At 44.4% G+C, this 22,206-nt stretch overlaps 1 protein-coding gene across 1 annotated transcript; it reads right to left on the reverse strand.

The window, feature by feature from the left end:
- Positions 1-4,652: 4,652 nt before the first annotated feature.
- Slc3a2 (solute carrier family 3 member 2) lies at positions 4,653-22,051 on the reverse strand. Its single transcript, XM_026407616.2, has 10 exons — positions 21,707-22,051; positions 11,411-11,842; positions 10,790-10,963; positions 10,003-10,097; positions 7,901-7,969; positions 7,740-7,795; positions 7,431-7,611; positions 7,173-7,316; positions 5,291-5,371; positions 4,653-5,177 (listed from the first exon to the last, which is right to left on the reverse strand). The coding sequence occupies exons 1-10, from the start codon at positions 21,816-21,818 to the stop codon at positions 4,815-4,817; spliced, it is 1,707 nt and encodes a 568-aa protein (XP_026263401.1). The 5' UTR covers positions 21,819-22,051; the 3' UTR covers positions 4,653-4,814.
- Positions 22,052-22,206: the final 155 nt, after the last annotated feature.

Here is a 22,206-nt window from a genome sequence, read left to right on the forward strand (position 1 = left end):
CAGCCCCTAGACCCTTCTTTTAAACCATATACAAAAAAACAACTCAAAATGGATTAAAGATTTAAACATGCTGGGTACAATGGCGCATCCCAGCGGCTCAAAAAGCTAAGGCAGGAGGATTGCAAGTTCAAAGCCAGCCTCAGCAACTTAGCAACACCTTATCTCAAAATATAAAATATAAAAAGGATTGGGGATGCAATTCAGTGGTAAAGTACTCCTGGGATCAATCCCCAATACCAAAAAATATAAAAAATAAAAACCGTCACATGATCCAGCCATCTCACTGCCAGGTATTTATCCAAAAGAATTGAAATCAGAATCTCAAAGAAATATTAGCACACCCATATTCTTTTTAGCCATACTAACAATAGTCAAGATGTGAGAACAAAATAAATGTCCATTTGACAGATGAATTGAAAAAGAAAAAACAAAATACTATTTGGCCTTATAAAAGGAAATGCTGCATTATACAGCAACATGGATGAATCTGGAGGACTTTATGCCAAGTGAAAAAGCCAGGCACAATGGGGGCAGGAAAGATGGTGGAATATGATGGACATCATTACCCCAGGTACATGTATGACTGCACAGATGTTGCGACACTATATCGTATACAACCAGAGAAATGAAAAGTTGTGCTGCAATTATGTAAAATTAATCAAAATGCATTCTGCTGTCATATATACCTAATTAGAATAAATAATTTAAAAAACAGGCACAGAAAGACAAACTACATATTCCACTATATGAGGTATCTAAAATATAGTAGCCCCCCCCCTTATCCTTGGATCCTTTTTCAAGACTCCCAATGGATGCCTGAATCCAAGAATAGTACCAAACCCTAGATATGTATTTTTCCCCCATATTTGCATATTATGAAGTTTAATCTACAAATTAGGCATGGTTAAGAGATTAACAATCACTAATAGTAAAACAGAAAATAATAAAATAGGGGCTGGGGATGTGGCTCAAGCGGTAGCGCTGCTGGCCTGGCATGCGTGAGGCCCCGGTTCTATCCTCAGCACCACGTACAAATGTTGTGTCTGCCGAAAACTAGAAAATAAATATTAAAAAAAAAAAAAGAAAATAATAAAATAGAATTAACTAGACTGTAAAAGTTATGTAAATGTGGTTTCTCTTGCAAAATCTTATTGTATGCAGATCTTAGCAACCTCAGCATAAGATTTTTTCTTTCCTTTAGTTGAGAACCTTTACCTTTTCACTTAAAGTACTTAATGGCTTCTCTTTGTCATATGCAAATTGCCAGCACTGCCACACAACCAGTCAATCTGATAACTCAGCTACCAAGCACCTAACAGGCAGGTAGCATATACAGTATGGATACATTGGACAAAAAAACAATTTTTATCACAAGTAGGACAAATTTCATCACACCACTCATAATGGCACAATTTAAAACTTACTGTTTACTTCTGAAATTTTCTACTTAATATTTTTGAACCAAAGATGCCCATGGTGGGCTGGGGTTGTGGCTCAGCAGTAGAGCGCTTGCCTCACACATGTGAGGCACTGGATTCAATCCTCAGCACCAGATATAAATAAATAAATAAACAAAATAAAGGTATTGTGTCCATCTACAACTAAAAAAAAATACATTAAAAAAAAAGGCGGGGCTGGGGCTGGAGCTCAGCCATAGAGCGCTTGCCTTGCACATGTGAGGCATGGGGTTCGATCCTTAGCACCACATAAAAAACAAAGATATTGGTTTTTTTGTTTTTTTGTTTTGTTTTGTTTTTTAAAGAGAGAGTGAGAGAGGAGAGAGAGAGAGAATTTTTTAATATTTATTTTTTAGTTCTCGGCGGACACAACATCTTTGTTGGTATGTGGTGCTGAGGATCGAACCCGGGCCGCACGCATGTCAGGCGAGCGCGCTACCGCTTGAGCCACATCCCCAGCCCCAAAACAAAGATATTGTATCCATGTATGACTAAAAAAAAATTAATTAAAAAATGAGTGGCATTATTATTTAAAGGATGATTTCAAAACAACATGAACATACTTAATACCACTGAGTTGTACACCTAAAAATGATTGTTTTATGTCATATATATTTAATCACAATTTTTTAAAAGTAAAAGTCCACAGCAAAGTACATAACCGTGCGGAAACTCTGTGTGGCAATACCAGAATAAAAACTATGTCAGAGGGGAAACCAGGCAGCAGAGAAAGGAAAGGGGAAAGGAGGGGCTGTAGCTGGGACCCTGGCCTGGGAAGAGGGAAGGGGTGGGGAATCTCAGGAAGAGGCCTAGACAGAGCAGGGGGAAGGGTAGCCCAGAGGGAGAAGGCTAGGTCTACTCGGGAACCCCACTCCAGAGCACCTGGGTGACAGCATGTTCTCCTGCCCTCCTCACAGGCCTCTTGCAGGGCAAAGCAAACAAAGGTGAGCAAACGGGGCTGGAGATGTGGCTCAAGCGGTAGTGCGCTCGCCTGGCATGCGTGTGGCCCGGGTTCGATCCTCAGCACCACATACCAACAAAGATGTTGTGTCCGCCGAGAACTAAAAAATAAATATTAAAAAATTCTCTCTCTCTCTCTTTAAAAAAAAAAAACAAAAAAACAAAGGTGAGCAAACAAGGACTGGGCCTTAATTTGGGTTTTCTAGTCTCTTGATCTTGTCCCCTACAACAGGATACCAAGAGGCCCAGACCTACCCAGCCCACAGAAGGGAAGCCCGTCAGCGATATGGCAGAGGGCCAAGTTAACCTCAAGGACTGTGAGGCCTAAGGGTCACTGACTATAATAGAAGGATCCAACAGCAATCATGTGGGCTTACTTATGAAGGAAGTACGGGATACACCCTTCTCTACCACCTCCCAGCTCACCATCCAAGTGAATATTGAGACTGCGGTAGCAAACTAGCCTCACTGGCTTCCCTGCTATCCCATAGTCAGTCACTGGGCCTGTGAAAACCAGCCAGATCACATGGCTCTACTCAAAACCCTTCATTCCCATTTCCCTGATGCTGTGTGCACTGAAGAACTGCTCAAACCCAGAAGTATGGCCTTTGTCCTTTCCCTGAGGTAATCTCTAAGTCCCTAGAAGGTCCTGATAAGAGTTTGTCTGGGGACTTTAGCTATGTGGAGAGCTTTAAAGCACACAAATCTCCTTAAGAAACAAAGACTAAGTATTAGCCCAAAGTCCTGGGAGGGGCTGGAGATTACAGATCAGCCACGCAGGCAGTATGTGATTAAGCTCCAAGGAAATACGGACAAAGGCTTCCTGCTTCCTTACTATACATTATGGCCAGGAGGTTTTGTCTCTGGGACTCCACTCACACAGGACTGTGGTAAATCTCTCATCTAGACCCTTCCCAGATTCTGCTGCATGCATCTCAGCCTCTGACTGGATGTGAATCCTTTCATTGTAAAATTGAGTCTGAGACATTCTAATGTGTTACACACCTGAAGGTCATCATGGGGACCCCCCAGCATGCAGCTGGTGTCTGAAGTGAGGGCAGTCTTATAGGAACTGTGCCCTTTAACAGTGCAGTTTGCCAAAATGCACCTTTTATGACCACCACACCATATCATGCCTTCACAATCTATCCACCTTTTTTTTGGTACTGGGGATTGAACCCAGGGACACTTTCCCACTTAGCAATTTTTTTTTTAAGAAACAGAAAAGAGAATTTTTTTAATATTTATTTTTTAGTTTTTGGTGGACACAACATCTTTATTTTATGTGGTGCTGAGAATTGAAACCAACGCCCTGCGCATGCCAGACGAGTGCGTTAACGCTTGAGCCACATCCCCAGCCCCCACTAAGCAATTTTTGAGACAGAGTCTCAGTAAGTTGCTAAGGCCTCAAACTTGTGATACTCCTGCCTCAGCCTCCCAAGGCTCTGCAGACCTTGTTTTTTACCCTTCTGCCTCACAAGCATAAGTTATGTTCCTACTCCAGGGCACCAGAAAGCTCCTTCCCAGATACTGCCAGATTAACCCCCTCCTTACAAGGTCTTTTACTCCAAGGTCACCTCTTTGGTGAGGCCTCCTCTAGACCCCTCCATAAACTCCCTCTTCTCACAAACATCTCTCCTACTTCTTCCTTGTACCATGACTATATCCACTATACATTTTATTCCTCTAATTTCTTCTCCATCTCCCCATGAGTTGGCCCCAGGGGCAGGAAGAGTCGGAGATTTACAGTGCTGGAGATCAAACCCATGGCCTCGTGCACACTAGGGATTTTTGTGCGTTGTTCCCCATTGTAACCACAACTTTTAACAGTTCCTGGCATGTCCTATGTTCAATATATTCTTGTTAAATAAATAATCTCAGGTACCCTTTAAAAGTACCTTTAAGAACCAAGGTAGTCCCCACCCTCACATTCTCCCCGAAAGGCCAAGTCTACAAAAACAGGAAAACTGAGAACACTTAGCTGGAAACCTTTGCTGAGGGAGATATGAACCAGCAATACCCAAGATCTCTAGACTGAGTGGGGCATGGATATGGTCCCAGCAGTGACACATCCGTGCTGTTGACCTTGGAAAGCCCCATCTCTGGGCCCTGCACCCAGATAAAATAAAAAAAGCTGGGACATACACATGGAATTCTAGCTGAGATCACTGTGGGGCAGACTTGAGAGGGAAAGACATTTCTGCTGTGACAGAGGAACAAAGGGAAGACAGGATCTCACCAGGCAGGGATGACTTTTATTTGAAGGCAGAAGACACCCTACTTGAGAGTTCATTTGTAATCTGCAAAAAAGTTTAAAAAAAAAAAGAAAAAGAAAAAACAGAACCCAAAGGGGCTGGTGAGGGAACAAGGAGGGTACTGGGTCCTAGATAGGTGGGGTCAGGCCACATAGGGGAAGCGTAACAGCAGCCCCTCATGAGGATCCAGCTTCAGGTTTTCCAGCTCCAGGGAGGCCCCTTCCTCACGGCCTGACTGAGTACTGAGTAGCAAGTCAGCTTTGCCTGGCAGGCTGGGGATACTAGGCAGGTCGGAGGCCCTTAGCCTGGCTGTCAGGCCCATGTCTCCAAAGTTGAGCACCACCAGGAAACGCTCATTCTGGTCCCAGTGGCGGATGTAGGAGAAGAGGCCAGAACTGGAGGGGAGCGGATGGAAGTCCCCATGCAGCAGGGAGCGCTCTTTACCACGCTGGTCACTCAGGCGCCGGAACAGGGATAGGAGGGAACCAGGGTGGTCATGCTGGCCCTGAGAATGATGAAAACACAGAAAGAGGGGATGAGGGGTCTCCCAAGAGCAGACTTCGACAAGATACCTGCCCATCCTCTGCTGGTCAGACCCCACCCATCAAAACTTCTTACCTTCACTGTCATGTTGATGCTTACAGACCCTGATTGGGGTAGGCTGGATTCATTCCACAACATGACCGGGGCTTCCACGGGCTACAAAGCAAAGAGAACAGGGCTGTAAGAAGACCAGCTCCCCTCTCACTCCTCTCCTTCCCACTCTCATCAATGCACAGCCCTCCCCACCAAGGTGTGGTTAACTTCTACTGGACAGACAAAGCTAACTCCGACCTCAAGGTCCTCACACAAACACTGTCCCCTCAGCCTAATGGACTTCCAGACAGCCACAGACCAACTCCCTCACTTCCCTCAAGTCTGCTCAATTATCTCACCAGGTTTTCTGTGACCCCTTTATATAAAATATGACTCATTCCTACACCCTAGGCCCATTACCCTGCTCTCTTTTTCACAGCACTTATCAGCAGCTGGTGTCTTTATTTTATTTGCTTATTACCCAATTTCACCACCTCCAGAATTTCCATGTGCTATTGTTATCCCCAGTGTATAGCATGCAAGAATTATTCAATAAGATCTATGGATTAAGTGAATGACGGTTCTACAAATATCAGTTCAGCATCAACTCTAACGAATGGCTAAAGCTAGTGAATGCCTTGATGGCGGTATCCCAACACAACACTCACCACCATGTATACCTCTGCTTACTGATCTGGTTCCCTCACTCAACTGTAGACTGCTAGAGGACTCAGAACCTAGTCTGAGAACTCACCATCCAATGAACGAATGAATGATAGCTACACATTGAACACCTACCAAGTACTAGGCACTGCCATTAAAAAGAGTCCTTGGAGGGCTGGGATTGTGGCTCAGTGGTAGAGTACTTGCCTAGCACATGGGAGCCACTGGGTTCAATACCCAGCACCACATAAGAATAAATAAAAAAATAAATGTATTGTGTCCACCTACAAGTTAGAAAAAATATTAAAAAAAAAAAAGAAGAGCCCTTGGAGCCTGGTGCAGTAGCACTCGACTGTAATCCCAGTGGCTTGGAAGGCTAAGGCAGGAGAATTGCTAGTTCAAAGCCAGCCTCAGCAACAGTGAGGTACCCTTGGAGCCAGGTACAGTGGTACCTCCCAGCAATTTGGGAGGCTAAGAGTTCAAAGCCAGCCCCAACAAGTTAGCAAGCCCCTAGGCAACTTGGTGAGACACCTTCTCAAAATGAAAAAGTCTGGAATGTAGTTCAGTGGCAAAGTACTCCCCAGGTTCAATCCCCAGTACCAAAGAAAAAAAGCCCTTGGGAGATGAGATATTGCTTAGAACGCTTGCTTAGCAAGCACAAGATCCCAGGTTCAACTCCCCAGTAAAAATTAAAAATAAAACCATTCATCCATTCACTCACTAATAGACCCTTGGAGGAGCAAGGTGGTACACAGATATAGTCCCAGCTACTAAATAAGTTCATTTTTGGTGTTTTTTGTTTTGTTTTTGCAGTGCTGACAATCAAACCCAGGACCTTGAGAATGCTGGCCAAGTGCTCTACCACTAAGCTACACTCCCAATCCCTACTAAGGAAACGGAGGCAGGAGGACTACTAAGCCTATGAGCAACATAACAAGAGCCCATCTCATTAAAGAAAAAACTCATTTAATTCAGCCACTTTAGAAGGAATGCAGTGTCACAGAAAAGATAACCAACATCCCTAAGGGTAAAATAATACCCAATGGGGGCTGGGGATATAGCTCAGTCAGTAGAGTGCTTGCCTTGAATACACAAGGCCCTGGGTTCAATCCTCAGCACCACTAAAATAATAATAATAATAATAATAATACCACCACCACCACCCAAGGATGGTATGTATCTGCCATTATCCATAAAAGCCACATGACATGATGAATGAACAAGACCTCTTCTACTATGCCAAGCAGAGAGCAAGGGGTACCTGTCCAGGAAGGGCCGCTGCCTGCAGGCCAATCTCATCCCCATAGCTGAAAACAGGAGTCCCTGGCAGAGTGAAGAGCAGCAGGTGGTAGAGTCGGAGGAGCTGAGTCGGCACGAAGGAAGTCAAAAGCCCTGCCTGAGACAACTGCAGGGACAGGTACACCAGTGAGCCCCAGAGCCTGCTTCGACCTCCACCTCCCAATCAACCTTTCCTCCCTCCCAAAGGACCTGTCCTCGTGCTCGCCAGTATAGTACTCACACTCCAGCTACACCAGCGGTTGTCAGTGGCATTCAAATATTGGGTGATAAGGACTTTTACATGCTCCCCACTGGAACTGGGTCTTGACAGGTATGAGTTGGTTAACAGCAGGTCCTTAGCATTCTCAAGGAGGCTCAGGATCTGCTGTAGGTTGGAAGAGTCTGTCCCTGCAATCAAGAGCCTGCAAGGGATGGGGGAGGGGGGGGTCAAGTTTGGTACAGAACAGAGGAGTAAAGAGAGTTCTCTGAATTAGGAACCCCCTTCTTGAGGCCTCATACTCCACTGAGTCAGGAAGGGGTTGGCACCCACCTATCTTCACTGAAGCTCTTGGTGATGTTTTGCCACTGAGCCAATAAGGATACATCCTAGAAAGAAAACACAGAATCAACGAAAAAGGAACATTACCTGACCCTGGTTGGGACCCTCTGTTCTCACCCCAGCTTTGCTCCTGACATGGAAAGTGCACTCACTGTCAGATTTTCCACACTCTGAACTTGGAATCCGTCCACATTAGCCTCCAGCCAAAACCTCAGAGCTGCCTACAGGGGGCAAATGAACATAGGAAAAATTATACAGCAAAGCTCTGAAAATCCCAGCCCACACCAACTCTCATCCACAATGGACTTCTCTACAGCCTTAGGCAGTAGTTGGCCTTGCCTGGGTCTCTCTCCCAACTCTATTGCAAAGGGTCTTTCTTGGTCCTCTCCCTCTTGTGTCCCACTCCCCAACCCCATACTGGGGATTGAACCCAAGGGTGCTTTACCTCTGAGCCACATCCCCAGCCCCTTTTATTTCTGAGATAGGATTGTCTTACTTTTACAGCATTTTGCCTTTTTTTTTTTTTTTTAAGGATTTTTATGTCTCCATTCCTGCCTCTGGCAAATGCACAGCTTCACCTTTAATAGCTATGGAAAAGATTGAAAATCTATCCAAACATAGCTCCTTTTAATATTTAACATGTGAAATACGGAGCTGGGGATGTGGCTCAAGCGGTAGCGCGCTCGCCTGGCATGCGTGTGGCCCGGGTTCGATCCTCAGCACCACATACCAACAAAGATGTTGTGTCCGCTGAGAACTAAAAAATAAATACTAAAAAAAAAAAAATTCTCTCTCTATCTCTCTCTCACTCTCTCTTTATAAAAAAAAAAAAAACATGTGAAATACTAGTATCCTCTATTTGGGGGATGAAAAAGCAGGCTAAGAGAAAGAAGACATGTCAAAGATCATAATCAGGAAGCAGCAGAGACAGGACCTAAAATGTCTGTGAAGACCCAAGGAAAATATACTTACTCCTCTCCCAGGTTCCTGGGGCCTGAAGGGGTGTTAGTACAAAAACTGGTCAGAGCAAGACCAAGAATGAAAGATCAGAATTCAAAGCACAGCCCCAGGGCAGTTGAGATGATTTGAAAAGAGGCCAGCTCTGCAGAACAGGCCCCAGCCTGAAGCTCTGGTATTCATCTGGCACAGGGTAGAACTCCACCCCCACCTCTTTTCTTCCCTTTCTCTATTTAATGTGCTCTCCACTCTGGTCTCCATTTTAATCTGATATTACCCCTGGTACCCTACCATCTGAAAACAATCTATTACCAGTAAATTTTTTTTTTTTTTTTGGTACCAGGGATTAAACTCAGGAGCACTTAACCACTGAGCCACATCCCTAGCCCTATTTTGTATCTTATTTAGAGACAGAGTTTCACTGAGTTGCTTAGCGCTTTGCCATTGCTGAGGCTGGCTTTGAACTCACAATTCTGCAATCTCAGCTTCCAAAGCCACTGGGAATACAAGGTGTGTGCCATTTCACCCAGCTATTACCAGTAACTTTTAAGGGGTCTCCCAGCAATTGACAAGGGCCAAACTAGATGGTCCCAGGGGTCCTACCTACCCAAATGCTTCTTCAAAATCACAGCTACCAGACTCTGCCTCTACTTTTATTCTGCCCATTCTGAGCCTGTGTCCCAGAACCCAAGCATTAGGAGCTGAGGTGATATTGAAAGCCCTACACCCAGCATGCTGGGTACTGAGTTTGATCCACTACCTTGAGAAAAGATAAATTAGAAGACTTCTCAGGACTTCAAATCTTAGATACCTCTACTCCTCAGCCTTCTCATTTATAGATTAGGGAGAATATGTATTTTGTATAGTTATACAGGGAATTAGAAAACATCTACAAAATACTTGCACAGTCCCAGACTCTTAGGAAGACCCCATGCTTACAATTTCAGACTGGGCTCCACTCCAAACACATCAAACAAGAACTGGAAACCAGTCAGGACAGGATTCCCACAGAGAAAAGAAAGGACTTCCTATTCCAAAAGGATGAAAAATCAAACTTCCAGAATGACATCTGAGAAATTCCCTTTCTGGCACTGTCCCATCCCCAAAGTCAAGGAAACAAGAAAAATCAGTGGTCAGAAAAGAAACGGGAAAAAAAACAAAAAAAAAACCAGGTGTACCATTGGTCTATCCTTCTGCCTACAGGTCAGAACAAGGAGACATGTACAGGGCTTACTGTGAAAGGACTAACACCGCCACAGCCCCTGCCTCCCACCAACCATAGCTCCAACACACTCACTTCCATCTTGGTGGCTACAATGTCAACCTGAGTGGGGAGGAACCACGGGTTCTGGCCCCGGTAGTTGGGAGTTAGGTCCAGAATGACTCGAATGCCTGGAATAATGAAGGAAGAGACAGCTATGATAAAGTCTTTAGAGTAAGGGGACACAAGGAAGTGTTTCCTATATATTACTTGGTACAAAGGTTGGATCTGAACCCTGCCAATGCTCTAAAGCCAAGTTTGTACTTAGCAAAGTAGACTGATCTGTGGAGCCCCAGACTTTCCACCCAAAAAGAGAAAAAAAATTTTTTTTTGATAGTAGGCATTGTACCCAGAGACACTTTACCACTGGGCTACATCTCAAGTCCTTTTTATTTTTTTATCTTGAGACAGAGTCTCACTAAGTCATTAAGGCTGGCCTCAACCTTGCAATCCTCGTCTCATCCTCCTGAGTCATAAACATATTTCTATAATAAATTTTAAGAGAGTATTTGCTACCCCCCCAAAAGGATCCACAGTTTTACAAGTTTAAAAACTACTGATGAGCAGGTTATGGAGGTTCTGATTTAGTAAAATTTTGCCTTTTGCAAATAAGAGCCCTAAAGCCCAGAAGTTAAATGACCTGCTGACGATTGTCAAGCCATGTAGAAAGATCTTGGGCCACCTGATAAATCCATTTTAGGCTGAACACTGATAGACCTCCCCTGTGCCTGGCCTAGAAAAACTCAGGAGAGCCAAACAAAAACCCTATCCTGCTTTCCTTGTGTCCAGGAAGGTAAGCCCTCGCGAAACCCAGGACACCCACTCTTTTTCTTGGCCAATTGAAGGAAACTGTCAAAATCTTCCTTGGAGCCGAGTGTGGGGTCGATCTGTTCCAAGTCGGTCCCAGCGACATCATCCTCCTGATTCTTGTGAATTGGGCCCAGCACAAGGCCCTTTACCTTCAGAGAGCTCAGGTAATCAAGATGCTGCTTCAGACCTGAAATGGGAGTGGGGAGAAGGGAAGCAGGGTTAAGGAGTGAGCCCCTGTCCCCCCCCCCCTTCTCTCCTCCCAGGCCTAAGGCTGTATGGGGCTGGGGCGTAGGAGGGAGCTGATCACTGGGCACTGAGGAGCTGACGTAAGGAACCTTGCACATTGCTTCAGAAACCGGTTGCGACTGGCTCAGCCACCTCGTGGTGTGTGAAAGAGCGCAGAATGCTGAGTCAGCCGCCCTTGAGTAGAGTAGAGGCGGGTTGTTTTCTTCAAAGAAAAGAGGGAGCAGTCCTAGATGGGGGGCAGGGAGTGGGGGTGCCAGGGGCGGACGGGGTGGAGAACTGTCTTGAGTCCGTCTAGGGAAGGACAGGAGGGAGTCCAATGCAGGGGGCCATTTGAAACCAGAGGTGCGACCGGATGGGGACTGGGAGGGTGTTTTGCACCGGAACTCACCTGCAAGGTTGCCCGAGTTGCTGCCCTGGAAGGCCTTAAGGTCACCGATGCGGTAGAGAGCGCCTTTGTGCCACCATCTCTGGACAGGCAGCTCACGACAGCGCGGCGCCTGCACGATGATGATCACGGCGCCCGCCAGCATGCCGAGCCAGCCGAGCCAGAAGAGCAACAGCAGCGCCCAGCGGGTGCGAACCCAGCCAGGGCTGCCCGCCACTTTCAACAGCTCCTCCTTGGAAAGGCCCGTGAACTTGGCTGCGGCCTCTGCCTCTGCGTCGTCTTCGGCCACCTTGATCTTCACCAGACCATTCTTCTCCCCACCGCCTGCCACGGCCACAGCCGCCCCCGACGCCGCGTTCATGGGTTGCTTCTCGGGTTCTAGCTCATTCAGCTCCACCTCCTTCAAGTCCACCTCGGTATCGTGGCTCATGGTGCCTGCGGAACGGGGACACAAGGCAGCCTGCGGTCAGGTTCACCCAGACAGAGGCCTGTGTGGCTCAGCGTAGCTTCCTCTCGGGCCTCTGGAAAGCTGAGGGCGCGGCGTCTGGGAAGTGGCATGGCAGCCCCGCCCCGGCCCGCCCCGGCCCGCCCCTTAAAGTGCAACCCCAGAGACTGCTCTTTCTGGGACGTCCCAAGTGAGCTGTGCAAGGCAATCCTGCTAGAACATGCCTCTGACTGCTACAAGATCCAGTACCGCAGCTTGAACCTGTCTACCCCTAAAATTCCTTTAAACCAGACCCTCGGAAAACACTGCACGGATCCACCTTTATGAGAATGGCCTGCCCGAGGTCCCCATTTGCCTGCTCCGGTGGGCTGGTAGTTTCCCTGGATGGTACCATCTGTTTACCCCTACAGGCCAATTTTGCATGTCCACTTGCACTCAGAGCCTGCCAGACTCAACTTCTGCTTTTGTCCCACCCAGCCTTGCCTCTCAAGCTTCCAAACCTAGCTCTAACCGTCAGGGTTTATTCTCCTGAACACTCATCTTGACTTTATTTCAATTAATTCTTCATAGAGCAACTATTCACTGAGCACCTACTAGTCCTCTGCTTCATTAACTTTACTGACTTACCTAACCCATTTTTCTCCGTGACTTGAGATGAATCTGAGTTGGGGATGCAACTCAGTGATAGAAGGCTTGCCTAGTATGCATAAGGCCCTGAGTTCAATCCTCAGCACCAAAGGGGGTAAAAATCTATTTGAGAAAGAAAGTTGAAATGAACAGCCCTCTTCTTACCCTAACCCACCCCAGTTATTGGGCAGCCAGGAATCAAACATCCAGAAGAGACCAATGAGCTATACAAAATGTTACAGAGCTGGGTCTCAGGCATTGAGGCATCCACCCCTTTCCCAGAACAGGCCAGAAGATGCCATGAACAGGCTCTTCTCCACCTTGCAGGGTCTCCCAGACTCCCCCAGTGTGTCTGGTTTTCCCTGTTCCCTAACATTTCACTACCCTAGGCCTGAGAGGCAGCAGATTCTTCAGGATGGAATCTAGGGCCTTGCACACACACTAGGCAAGTGCTCTACCACTGAGCTATCCCCAGCCCTTGTCTAAATTTTTATTTTAAAGCTAGGCATGTTGGCACACAACTGTAATCCCAGCAATCTGAGACTTGGGAAGCTGAGACAGGAGAACCCCATATTCATGGCCAGCCTCAGCAATTCAGTGAAGCCCTAAGCAACTTGGTGAGACTCTGTCTCAAAATGTGGTAAAGTGCCCCTAACTTCGATCTCTAATACAAAACAAAAACACAACAAAAAATACATAAATTTTATTTTACTTTGACACAAAATCTCACTAAATTCCCCAGGCTAGCCTTAAACTTGCAATCTTCTTGTAGTTGGGATTACAGGCCTGCGCCACCACACCCAGTTTCTGCAAGGGTCTTTTTTTTTTTTTTTTTTTTTTGAAGTGGGGATTGAACCCAGGGTACTTTGCCACTGAGCCATCCCTATCCCTTTTTATTTTTTATTTAGAGACAAGGTCTCACTAAGTTGCTTAGGGCCTTCCTAAATTGCTGAGGCTGGCCTTGAATTTACAATCCTCCTGCCTCAGCCTCCCAAGTTGAGTGGAGTTACTAGAATTACAGGCATACGCCACTGGGCCCAGCTCTTCAGGAGCTTTTGAAGACCTGAATTCTCTCCATAGAGATCCTTGGATAGAGAATGCGTCAGTGGGGCAGAGACAAGATTCAAAGCAGGGACAACTACACATCAACACCAGGAGGTGCCAACACTCTCAAGAACTACTTGTTCTTGACCTGAACCAGCTGGGTTATTTTGAGAGAAGAGCTGAAACAAATAGGTTCTTTCTTCCTTTCTCACCTAGGCTGGAAGCCAGGATTTGAAATAAAGCAGAAGCCAAGATTTGAAGTAGAGCAGAGAAAAAGAGGTGTGGAAAGGCTTGTCCTTAGCCATTGCCCCTCTGTATCCCAAAGGATATTTTCCTATCCCCACCAAGAAAAGCTGAAACAGCAACTAGGGGAAGGCAGGCAAATGGGTTAAAGGTTGGGATTCATAGCAGTGCTCAAAGATGATAAAAGGCCCAAGGTACCCTGGGCATGCTAGATAAGAAGTACCATCCAATAGTTCCAAGCAAGAAAGCTCAAGGTTGAGAGGACTGTGAGGTCAGAAGCTCTTGTTGAGATGGTTCACCATAATACCCCCTAGATACAGTACCTTACAGCCCCCAATGGCTCCAGATGGCTGAAGCCAATTCCTTCTCCATGCCTTAAAGAAGCCAACAATTTACCCCAGTCTTCTCACCCACCACACCTTCCACAGGCACTCCCCTACAGCCACATCAGCTTTCAAACATCTGCCAGTCTCGCAACACACCAGACTTTTTCAGGCCTCTGCATCTTGTACATGCCAATCTCTCTGCTGTTTGATCCTTCCTGTTCTGCAGCTCGAAAGCTCCTATATATTCAAGGCCTGGCTCAACTGACAGCTTTTCTCAACTCTACAGACAAAATTCCTTTCCCACCATAGTGCATCTACCTCTGCTATACTTCATGCCCCATTTGTTATTATATTTCCTTTCTGAATGTCTGTTTGCCCTGGAAGGCAAATGGCAAAGGCCTTGTGGTATTTGTCAAAGAACTAGTCTGCTCAGAAATAGCATATAGTAGACTCTTCCTAAATGTTTGGTAAATGAGTGGATGAACTGTATTAATTAAACTCACATATCTCCCTTAACAACTGAACCAAAGTAGCATGTGAAGGTAAAGGATAGAAATAAAAAGCAATTTAAACAACACTGTATTGTTCCAAGATGAAACTTTTTTATGTTATGAGACTTGTTAACTGTTCAACCAAAATAAAACCAGGAGAGGGAGGTCAGAAAAACAAGAGGAAGAGGTCCAAGCCCAGCACAGTAGCACACGCCTCCAGTGACCTGGAATCTGAGTTTGAGGACAGCCTTAGCAACTGAGCAAAACCCTGCTCAAAATAAAAACACAAAGGACTAGGGATGTAGCTCAATGGAAAACACCCCTGAGTTCCATTCCAATACCACAAATAATGATAACAACAACAACAATATTAATAGAACTTAATATTTACTGTAAGAATACAAAATATATAATTTGTCAATAAGAATTTAGCCTTCCAGCCAGGGACCAGCTTACCTGCCTATAATCCTAGCAACACTGGAAGCTGAGGCAAGTTCAGGGCCAGCCTCCCCAATTTAGCAAGACCCTGTCTCAAAATAAAACATAAAAAGGGCTGGAGATACATCTCATTGGTAGAGTGATGCTGCATCCAAAAAAGAACTAACATGAATTTACTAATAGGAGGATATAAAATTTGCTTGGTGGGATCAGATAAAGGGGAATGAAGGGAAGGGAGGTGGGATAGAAGACAGTAGAATGAACTTTCCTATTTCATATATATAAAAACTGTGATAGAACAGAATGGAATCTTCAGAGTTTAAGAGCTGGCAGGCTGTGGCTTTGCACGCGACACACTACTGTGTGTCTGCTTACTGTCATTTAACCATAGAGGCTTACTGTGGCTAACAGGTACCTGTAAAAGATAATCACAGTAGCAGAAGCAGGAAACAAAGCAACAGGGACAGAACAATCCCCCTTTAGGCTCAGCACAGTAAGTCCCTAAGCTGTATGCTCTAAGAGTCCCTAGGTTGTTGACAAGCTTGTACCCATATAAGAAATGTAGAATGCCCCCTCCCATAGAATTGCACCAACTCCCTTGCCTTTATGTACCCAAAACTTGCTTATGTATAAAAGTAAAATCCTTGCTGTGCTCAGAGATCAGACTTTGGAAATTATCCCTCGGGCCCTGGCACTACTAATAAAGTTTTGTTCCAGATCTCAGGTGTCCTGATCCTCATTTCCCACTACAACACCACCAGTAAAATTCCACATCATGTACAACCATGAGAATGGGATCCTAATTAGAATAAGTTATATTCCATGTATATATAATATGTCAAAATATGCTCTACTGTCATATATATCTAAAAAGAATAAGAAAATTTTTAAAAATAAAAATTAAATAAAAACTTGCTTGCTAAAGATTTACAAGATAATTAGAAAGCAAAATATCTGAATCAATAATGACTAGAAGCCAGGGTTGGTGATGCACACCTGTAATACCAGTGACTTGGGAGGCTGAGGCAGGAGCAGTGTAAGTTTGAGGCCAGCCTTGGTAACTTAGTGAGATTGTGTCTCAAAATAAAAATAAAAAGGGTTAGGGATGTGGCTCAGTGGTAAAGTGCCCCTTGGTTCAATCCCCAGTACCAAAAAAAAAAAAAAAAGGGGGGGGAGAGAAGAAAGGAAATAATAATTAGGAAATAAAACAGAGGTATAGACATAGAAAACTAGGTAATCCCTAGGCAAGATAAACCTGCTATCCTGCTATTTAACACCAGGATACTTTTTTTTTTTTTTTTTTTTTTTGGTACTGAGGATGGACCCAGGGATGCTCTACCATGAGCTACATCCCCAGTCCCCCCCCCCTTTTTTTTGAGATGGGTCTCACTAAGTTGCTAAGGCTGGCCTCAAACTTGCAATCCTCCTTTCTTGGCCTCCCAAGTTGCCATGAGTACAGGTGTGCGCCACCACACCCAGCCAGGATATTTTTCTTAAAGAAGTCAAAAGTAGAGACTAAATTTTATTAAAAACTGCTATACTAGTTGTATAAAATAAATCTGAGGGCTGGGGATGTGGCTCAAGCAGTAGCACGCTCGCCTGGCATTCGTGGGGCGCTGGGTTAGATCCTCAACACCACATAAAAATAAAATAAAGATATTGTGTCCACCTAAAACTAAAAAATAAATATTTAAAATAAAATAAACCTGAATAAGACACTTCATTAATACACAGTTTTCTCACTGTAAAATGAGGACGGGCATAATAATATCAGCAGTGTCTATCATGAAAAAGCACTTAATAAATATCAATGTTTTAATATTCAAATTCCTCATTGTGGCTTAGATATGAGATGTCCCCTAAAAGCTCATGTGTGAGGGGGCTGGGACTGTGGCTCAGTGGTAGAATGCTCGCCTAACAGGTGTGAGGCACTGAGTTCAATCCTCAACACCACATAAAAAAAATCAATAAACAAAATAAAGGTATTGTATCCATCTACAATTTTTAAAAAAGCTCATGTATGAGGCAATGCAAAATGTTCAGAGATGAAATGATTAGATTATGAGAGCTATAACCTGATCAGTGGATTAATCCACTGTTATGGAGAAACTGGGTGGTAACTGTAGGCAGGCAGGATGTGGCTGGAAGAGAAAAATCATTGGGGCATGCCTTTAGGGTTCATATTTTGTTCCTGGTAAGCAGAGCCTTCTCTCTGCTTCTTAGTTACCACATCCTGAATGCTTTCCTTCACCACACCCTTCCAACGTGATGATCCTCACCTTGAGCCCAGAGCTGTGGAGTCAGCCAAACTCCTGAAACCTTGAGCCAAAATAAACTTTTTCACTTTTTAAGTTGTTCTTGTCAAGTCTTTTACTCAAAGAGAAGAAAAACTCACTAAAACTCTCCAAATCTTTTACCTCATTATTTTTTTCAAATGAGAAAAAACACAAGAATGGGATCCTAAATAGAATAAGTATTTCTCAAATGAGAAAAAACAAGTACATTTATATATATATACATATGGCCACTATATTCTGCTCATACAACATCCTCTTTATTTAAAGAAAAAAAAGTTCAAATTCAACTATCCCATGGAAAATGAAACTTGCATTATTTCCACCAAACTTCAATGTCTCCTTGACAAATATAAGTAAAATTTCCCATCTTATTTAAAAACTTTTAAGCATGAAAAACAATAACAACAAAAAATTCCTAAGCACAAGTAGTAATTTCACCTACAAATCAATAAGCAGTTCTCTGGTCCCTCTGCCTGGAACACTTTACCCATTCAGCTCTCTCCTCCATCTCCTTTAGAGTTCTACACAAATGTCACCCCACCAGAAAGACCCTGAGTGAAATAATTCCGCCCATTCCTCAATGCTCCCTATCACCTTCCCTGCCAGTACCAGATTAGTACCACTGCACTGATTTCCCCTGGACATTTTATTTATTTCTCTTTGTTTATCCATTGTAAGCTCCAAGTGAGCACAAGACAGTTTGCTTTGTTCCCTGTTGTAGTCCTATGCCTAGTAAGTGTTCAACAAATTAATATTGGTACAATAATGGTTGAATGAAAGGCACCTGTGATCTCAAAGTGCTAAGAACATTGGTTTTGGGGGGCTCTGTTTCTTTCGTTCTTATCCCCTTCAATCCTTCTATAGCTTCCAAAAGAGCATCCACTTTTTGGAAATGCCCCCTTTCCAATGGATTCCATGTCTTATACAGAGGGTGCACATTCATAATGATGAGCCATCTGTGAGCCAAAGGCACATTTTCATTAGCTCACAGGATGTGCTTAAAATTTTAAAGTTAGGGCTGGGGACATAGCTCAGCTGGTAGAGTGCTTGACTAGCATGTGCAAGGCCCTGGGTTTAAACCCCAGAACTAGAAATAAAAAATAAAAAATAAAAAAATCAAGTCAGATTTCAACTTAGATGTCAACATTTTTTTCTTTTTTCTTTTTTTAAAGAGAGAGTGAGAGAGAGGGGGACAGAGAGAGAGAGAGAGAGAGAGAGAGAGAATTTTAATATTTATTTATTTTTTCTTAGTTCTCGGCGGACACAACATCTTTGTTGGTATGTGGCGCGGAGGATCGAACCCTGGCCGCACGCATGCCAGGCGAGCGCGCCACCGCTTGAGCCACATCCCCAGCCCCTTTTTTCTTTTTTTAAGATGTCAACATTTTCTTTTTTTTTATTTTTTTAAAGAGAGAGTGAGAGAGGAGAGAGAGAGAGAGAGAGAGAGAGAGAGAGAGAGAGAGAGAGAGAATTTTTAATATTTATTTTCTAGTTCTCGGCGGACACAACATCTTTGTTGGTAGGTGGTGCTGAGGTTCGAACCCGGGCCGCACGCATGCCAGGCGAGCGCGCTACCGCTTGAGCCACATCCCCAGCCCCAAGATGTCAACATTTTCAAAAGAGTAAATTAATACATAACTCTGGATTCTCTTCTCTTGAAAACTCTAACCATACAATCACATGGGGAAAATATTCCAGCAAGGCAACAATCAGCTGGAGCTGAATCAAAGCTACCCAGTTTCTATCACTCATTTGCAAAACTTGCCTGATTTTTGTAGGTACACAAGTTGGAGACCCCTGACTTAAATTCCCTACCCTATATTTCCACTGCCAATTCACTTATTGGTGTAGAATCCAGTTACCTCTTGCTTAAACTACTGTGACAATCAAATTAATGTCTTTCTCTCCCTCTTATTTCCTAATTTTTCCTCAACCCCTGCTCAACTTTTACTAGCTTTTTTCTCACTACCTACAATCCCAATGATTTAAATATTCTATTTTTCTCTTTTTGGTACTGAGGTTCAAACCCAGGGGTGCTCTACCAATGAGCCCCCTTTTTATTTTTTATTCTGAAACATGGTCTAACTAAGTTGCTTAGGGCCTCGCTAAATTGCTGAGGCTGGCCTCAAACTGTGATCCTCCTTCCTCAGTCTCCAACTGCTGGGATTACAAGCATGAGCCATCATGCCTGGCTCCCCTGCCGGCCTTTCCTTGGAAATCTTTCCCAGTTTTATATTCTATCATTCCCCTTTAACCTAACTTTCATGAATTTTATTGATACACTTCTTTGCTGGCACCAAATCTGTGCTCAAATTGTTTTAACTAGGAATTCCCTCCCTCCAGTCTGTTTATCTATCCTTCCAGATTAGATAATACTCTATAAAGCATATCCCCAATTTTCATTCCTACATTCAACCTCCCCAGTACTGTCTGCCTACTCTGGACCTTCATTTTTCAGCTTATCTTTTCTGTTTTTTATACATTTTGTTACAACTTTTCAATCTGTATTTAGGGTCTTTATATGCACATCTTAATGCCCTCCCAACCAGACCAAAATCTCTTAAAGCAGAGTGTCTTTTTCTCTTGCCCCATATGTTGTATCATGCACAAAATAAGAACTTATTAGTTATTGAATAAATTGATTCACACCAGTCTATAACTTAACTCAAATTGGAATTCTTTCAGGGGCTGGGATTGTGGCTTGGCAGTAGAACGCTCGCCTAGCATGGGCGGGACCCGGGTTCGATCCTCAGCACCACATAAAAATAAAGGCATTGTGTTGTGTCCATCTACACCTAAAAAATAAATATTAAAAAAAATGGAATTCTTTCAGTATTTGTGTACAGTGTCATTCATTATGTTACTCTGAGACATGTATGAAAATATCATTGGTCCCAAGGCGTGAAAATTGGTTTGTAGCAGGTGGTAAATCTCAAGATACTGAAAAGGTTTCTGGTACTCTAAATGTCCAAGTAGATATGCAGATAGACTGTATTATCTTTGGCACTAAAATTTCATAAAGAGATTAGGAGGAAAAAAAATGTTTGGGGCTGGGGTTGTGGCTTAGAGTGTTTGCCTCACATGTGTGAGGCACTGGTTCCATTCTCAGCACCGCATATAAATAAATAAATAAATAAAGTCTGCCAACAACTAAAAATATATTCTTTTTTTTTTTTAAGTGCTTTTTAGGGCTGGGGATGTGGCTCAAGTGGTAGCGCATTCGCCTGGCATGCGTGTGGCCCGGGTTCCATCCTCAGCACCACAAACAAACAAAGATGTTATGTCTGCCGAAAACTAAAAAATAAATATTCTCTCTTAAAAAAAAAAAAAAGACATTGTGTTGTGTCCATCTACACCTAAAAATCAAATATTTTTTTTAAAGTACTTTTTAGGTTAGGCAGGGTGACAAAAAAAGATTAAGAAACAGCGCCCAAGGATTATTCCACTTGTTTCCTGTGTCACTGCCTGCTCCCCAACTTTCTTCAGATGTCAGAAGCAGACTCTGAAATCATACTGACTGTATTTTTAACATGGCTTTGGTATGACTTAGCAAAGTAACACTAGAGTTACTTAACCTCTCTAGGCCTCAGGCTCCTCATCTATAACATTACCTTCACAGCTTCCTCCCAAGGTAGCAGTATTAAGTGAAGTCATGCAAAAGAGTACCTAGTAAGCTTAACACACGCTCGTACATGGGTGTCTATGAATGCCGGTTGATCTCAGTAACGATACCCTTTAGTTGATTGCAACCCAGAAAATCAGGAGGAAATTGTAAGCAGTTCCTCGGGCCCTTTATACCTAAGGTCATTCATCTATAAAACAGGAATTATAGAGGATTAAATTAATCAACTCATACTGCATGCTTAAAATCGTGCTCCAGGGTCGGGTGCAAAGGCGCACTCCTGTGATCCCAACGGCTCGGGAAGCTGAGGCGGGGGGATCCAGAGTTCGAAGCCAGCCCCAGCAATTTAGTGAGGCCCTAAGCAACTCAGCAAGACCCTGTCTCTAACTAAAATACAAAACAGGGTTGGGGATGTGGCTCAGTGGTTGAGTGACCCTGAATTCAATCCCCGGTGCCTCAAAAGAACCGTGCTTCAGGCTAGGTTGTGTACCTCGATGGTAGATCCCTTTGCCTAACATGCATAATACCCAGAGTTCGATCCCGGGCACCGATGAGAAAAGAAAAGAAAAAAAACAGTGCTTCCTGAACGTCCCCGGATGTCAGTCTTATTATTACAGGCCAGGCTCCTAGCAAAATAGGATCAGACAGAAGCTGGTGGCCAGTCAGGACAAATCAGACCCTTTTTCAGAATTAAGTGGAGTACTTACACCCTGACTTACTTTCCCCATATGGGACTTCCACTAGAGGTCAGCACGGGGCCCAGTACCTGAGTCGCCCCCCGCGTTGTAACCCTGGACATCAGCCCCTGAAAGGGCGCTGGGAGGCTGGCGCGGGATGGAGAGGTCGCGGGTCGAGGGCTCATGAGGTTCAGAATCCATGGAGGCGGGTCTGCACACAGGTGTAACGTGTGGGGATGTAAGAGGGAAATCAGGGCAGGGTGCAGGGGTAGGCCTAGCGGTGACCGGAACAGTTAGCCCAGGATCCGCTCCAAGCAGGGATCTTCAGAATTGCAGCCACACCCGCAGTAAAACCAGAGCCGCCGAGCCGGGCGCGCCTGCGCACTCCCATGGGGCGCATGCGCTTCTTTTTCGCGCCTCAAGTTCTGTGACCGAGCGTTCGACACCCGCCCTTCCCTAGAATTCTCAACCCACAATTCCTCAAGGTTGTGGTGGCGTGCCATATGCGCGTGCGCTCGCTTTGTGCCCGCCCCCAATCCCGTGGGCCTTTGCGTGAAAGTATTTAAGGGTCTCGCGTCGCTTTATTCGG

Source organism: Urocitellus parryii, chromosome 4, assembly GCF_045843805.1.
Source record: "Urocitellus parryii isolate mUroPar1 chromosome 4, mUroPar1.hap1, whole genome shotgun sequence".
NCBI classification, from domain to species: domain Eukaryota; kingdom Metazoa; phylum Chordata; class Mammalia; order Rodentia; family Sciuridae; genus Urocitellus; species Urocitellus parryii.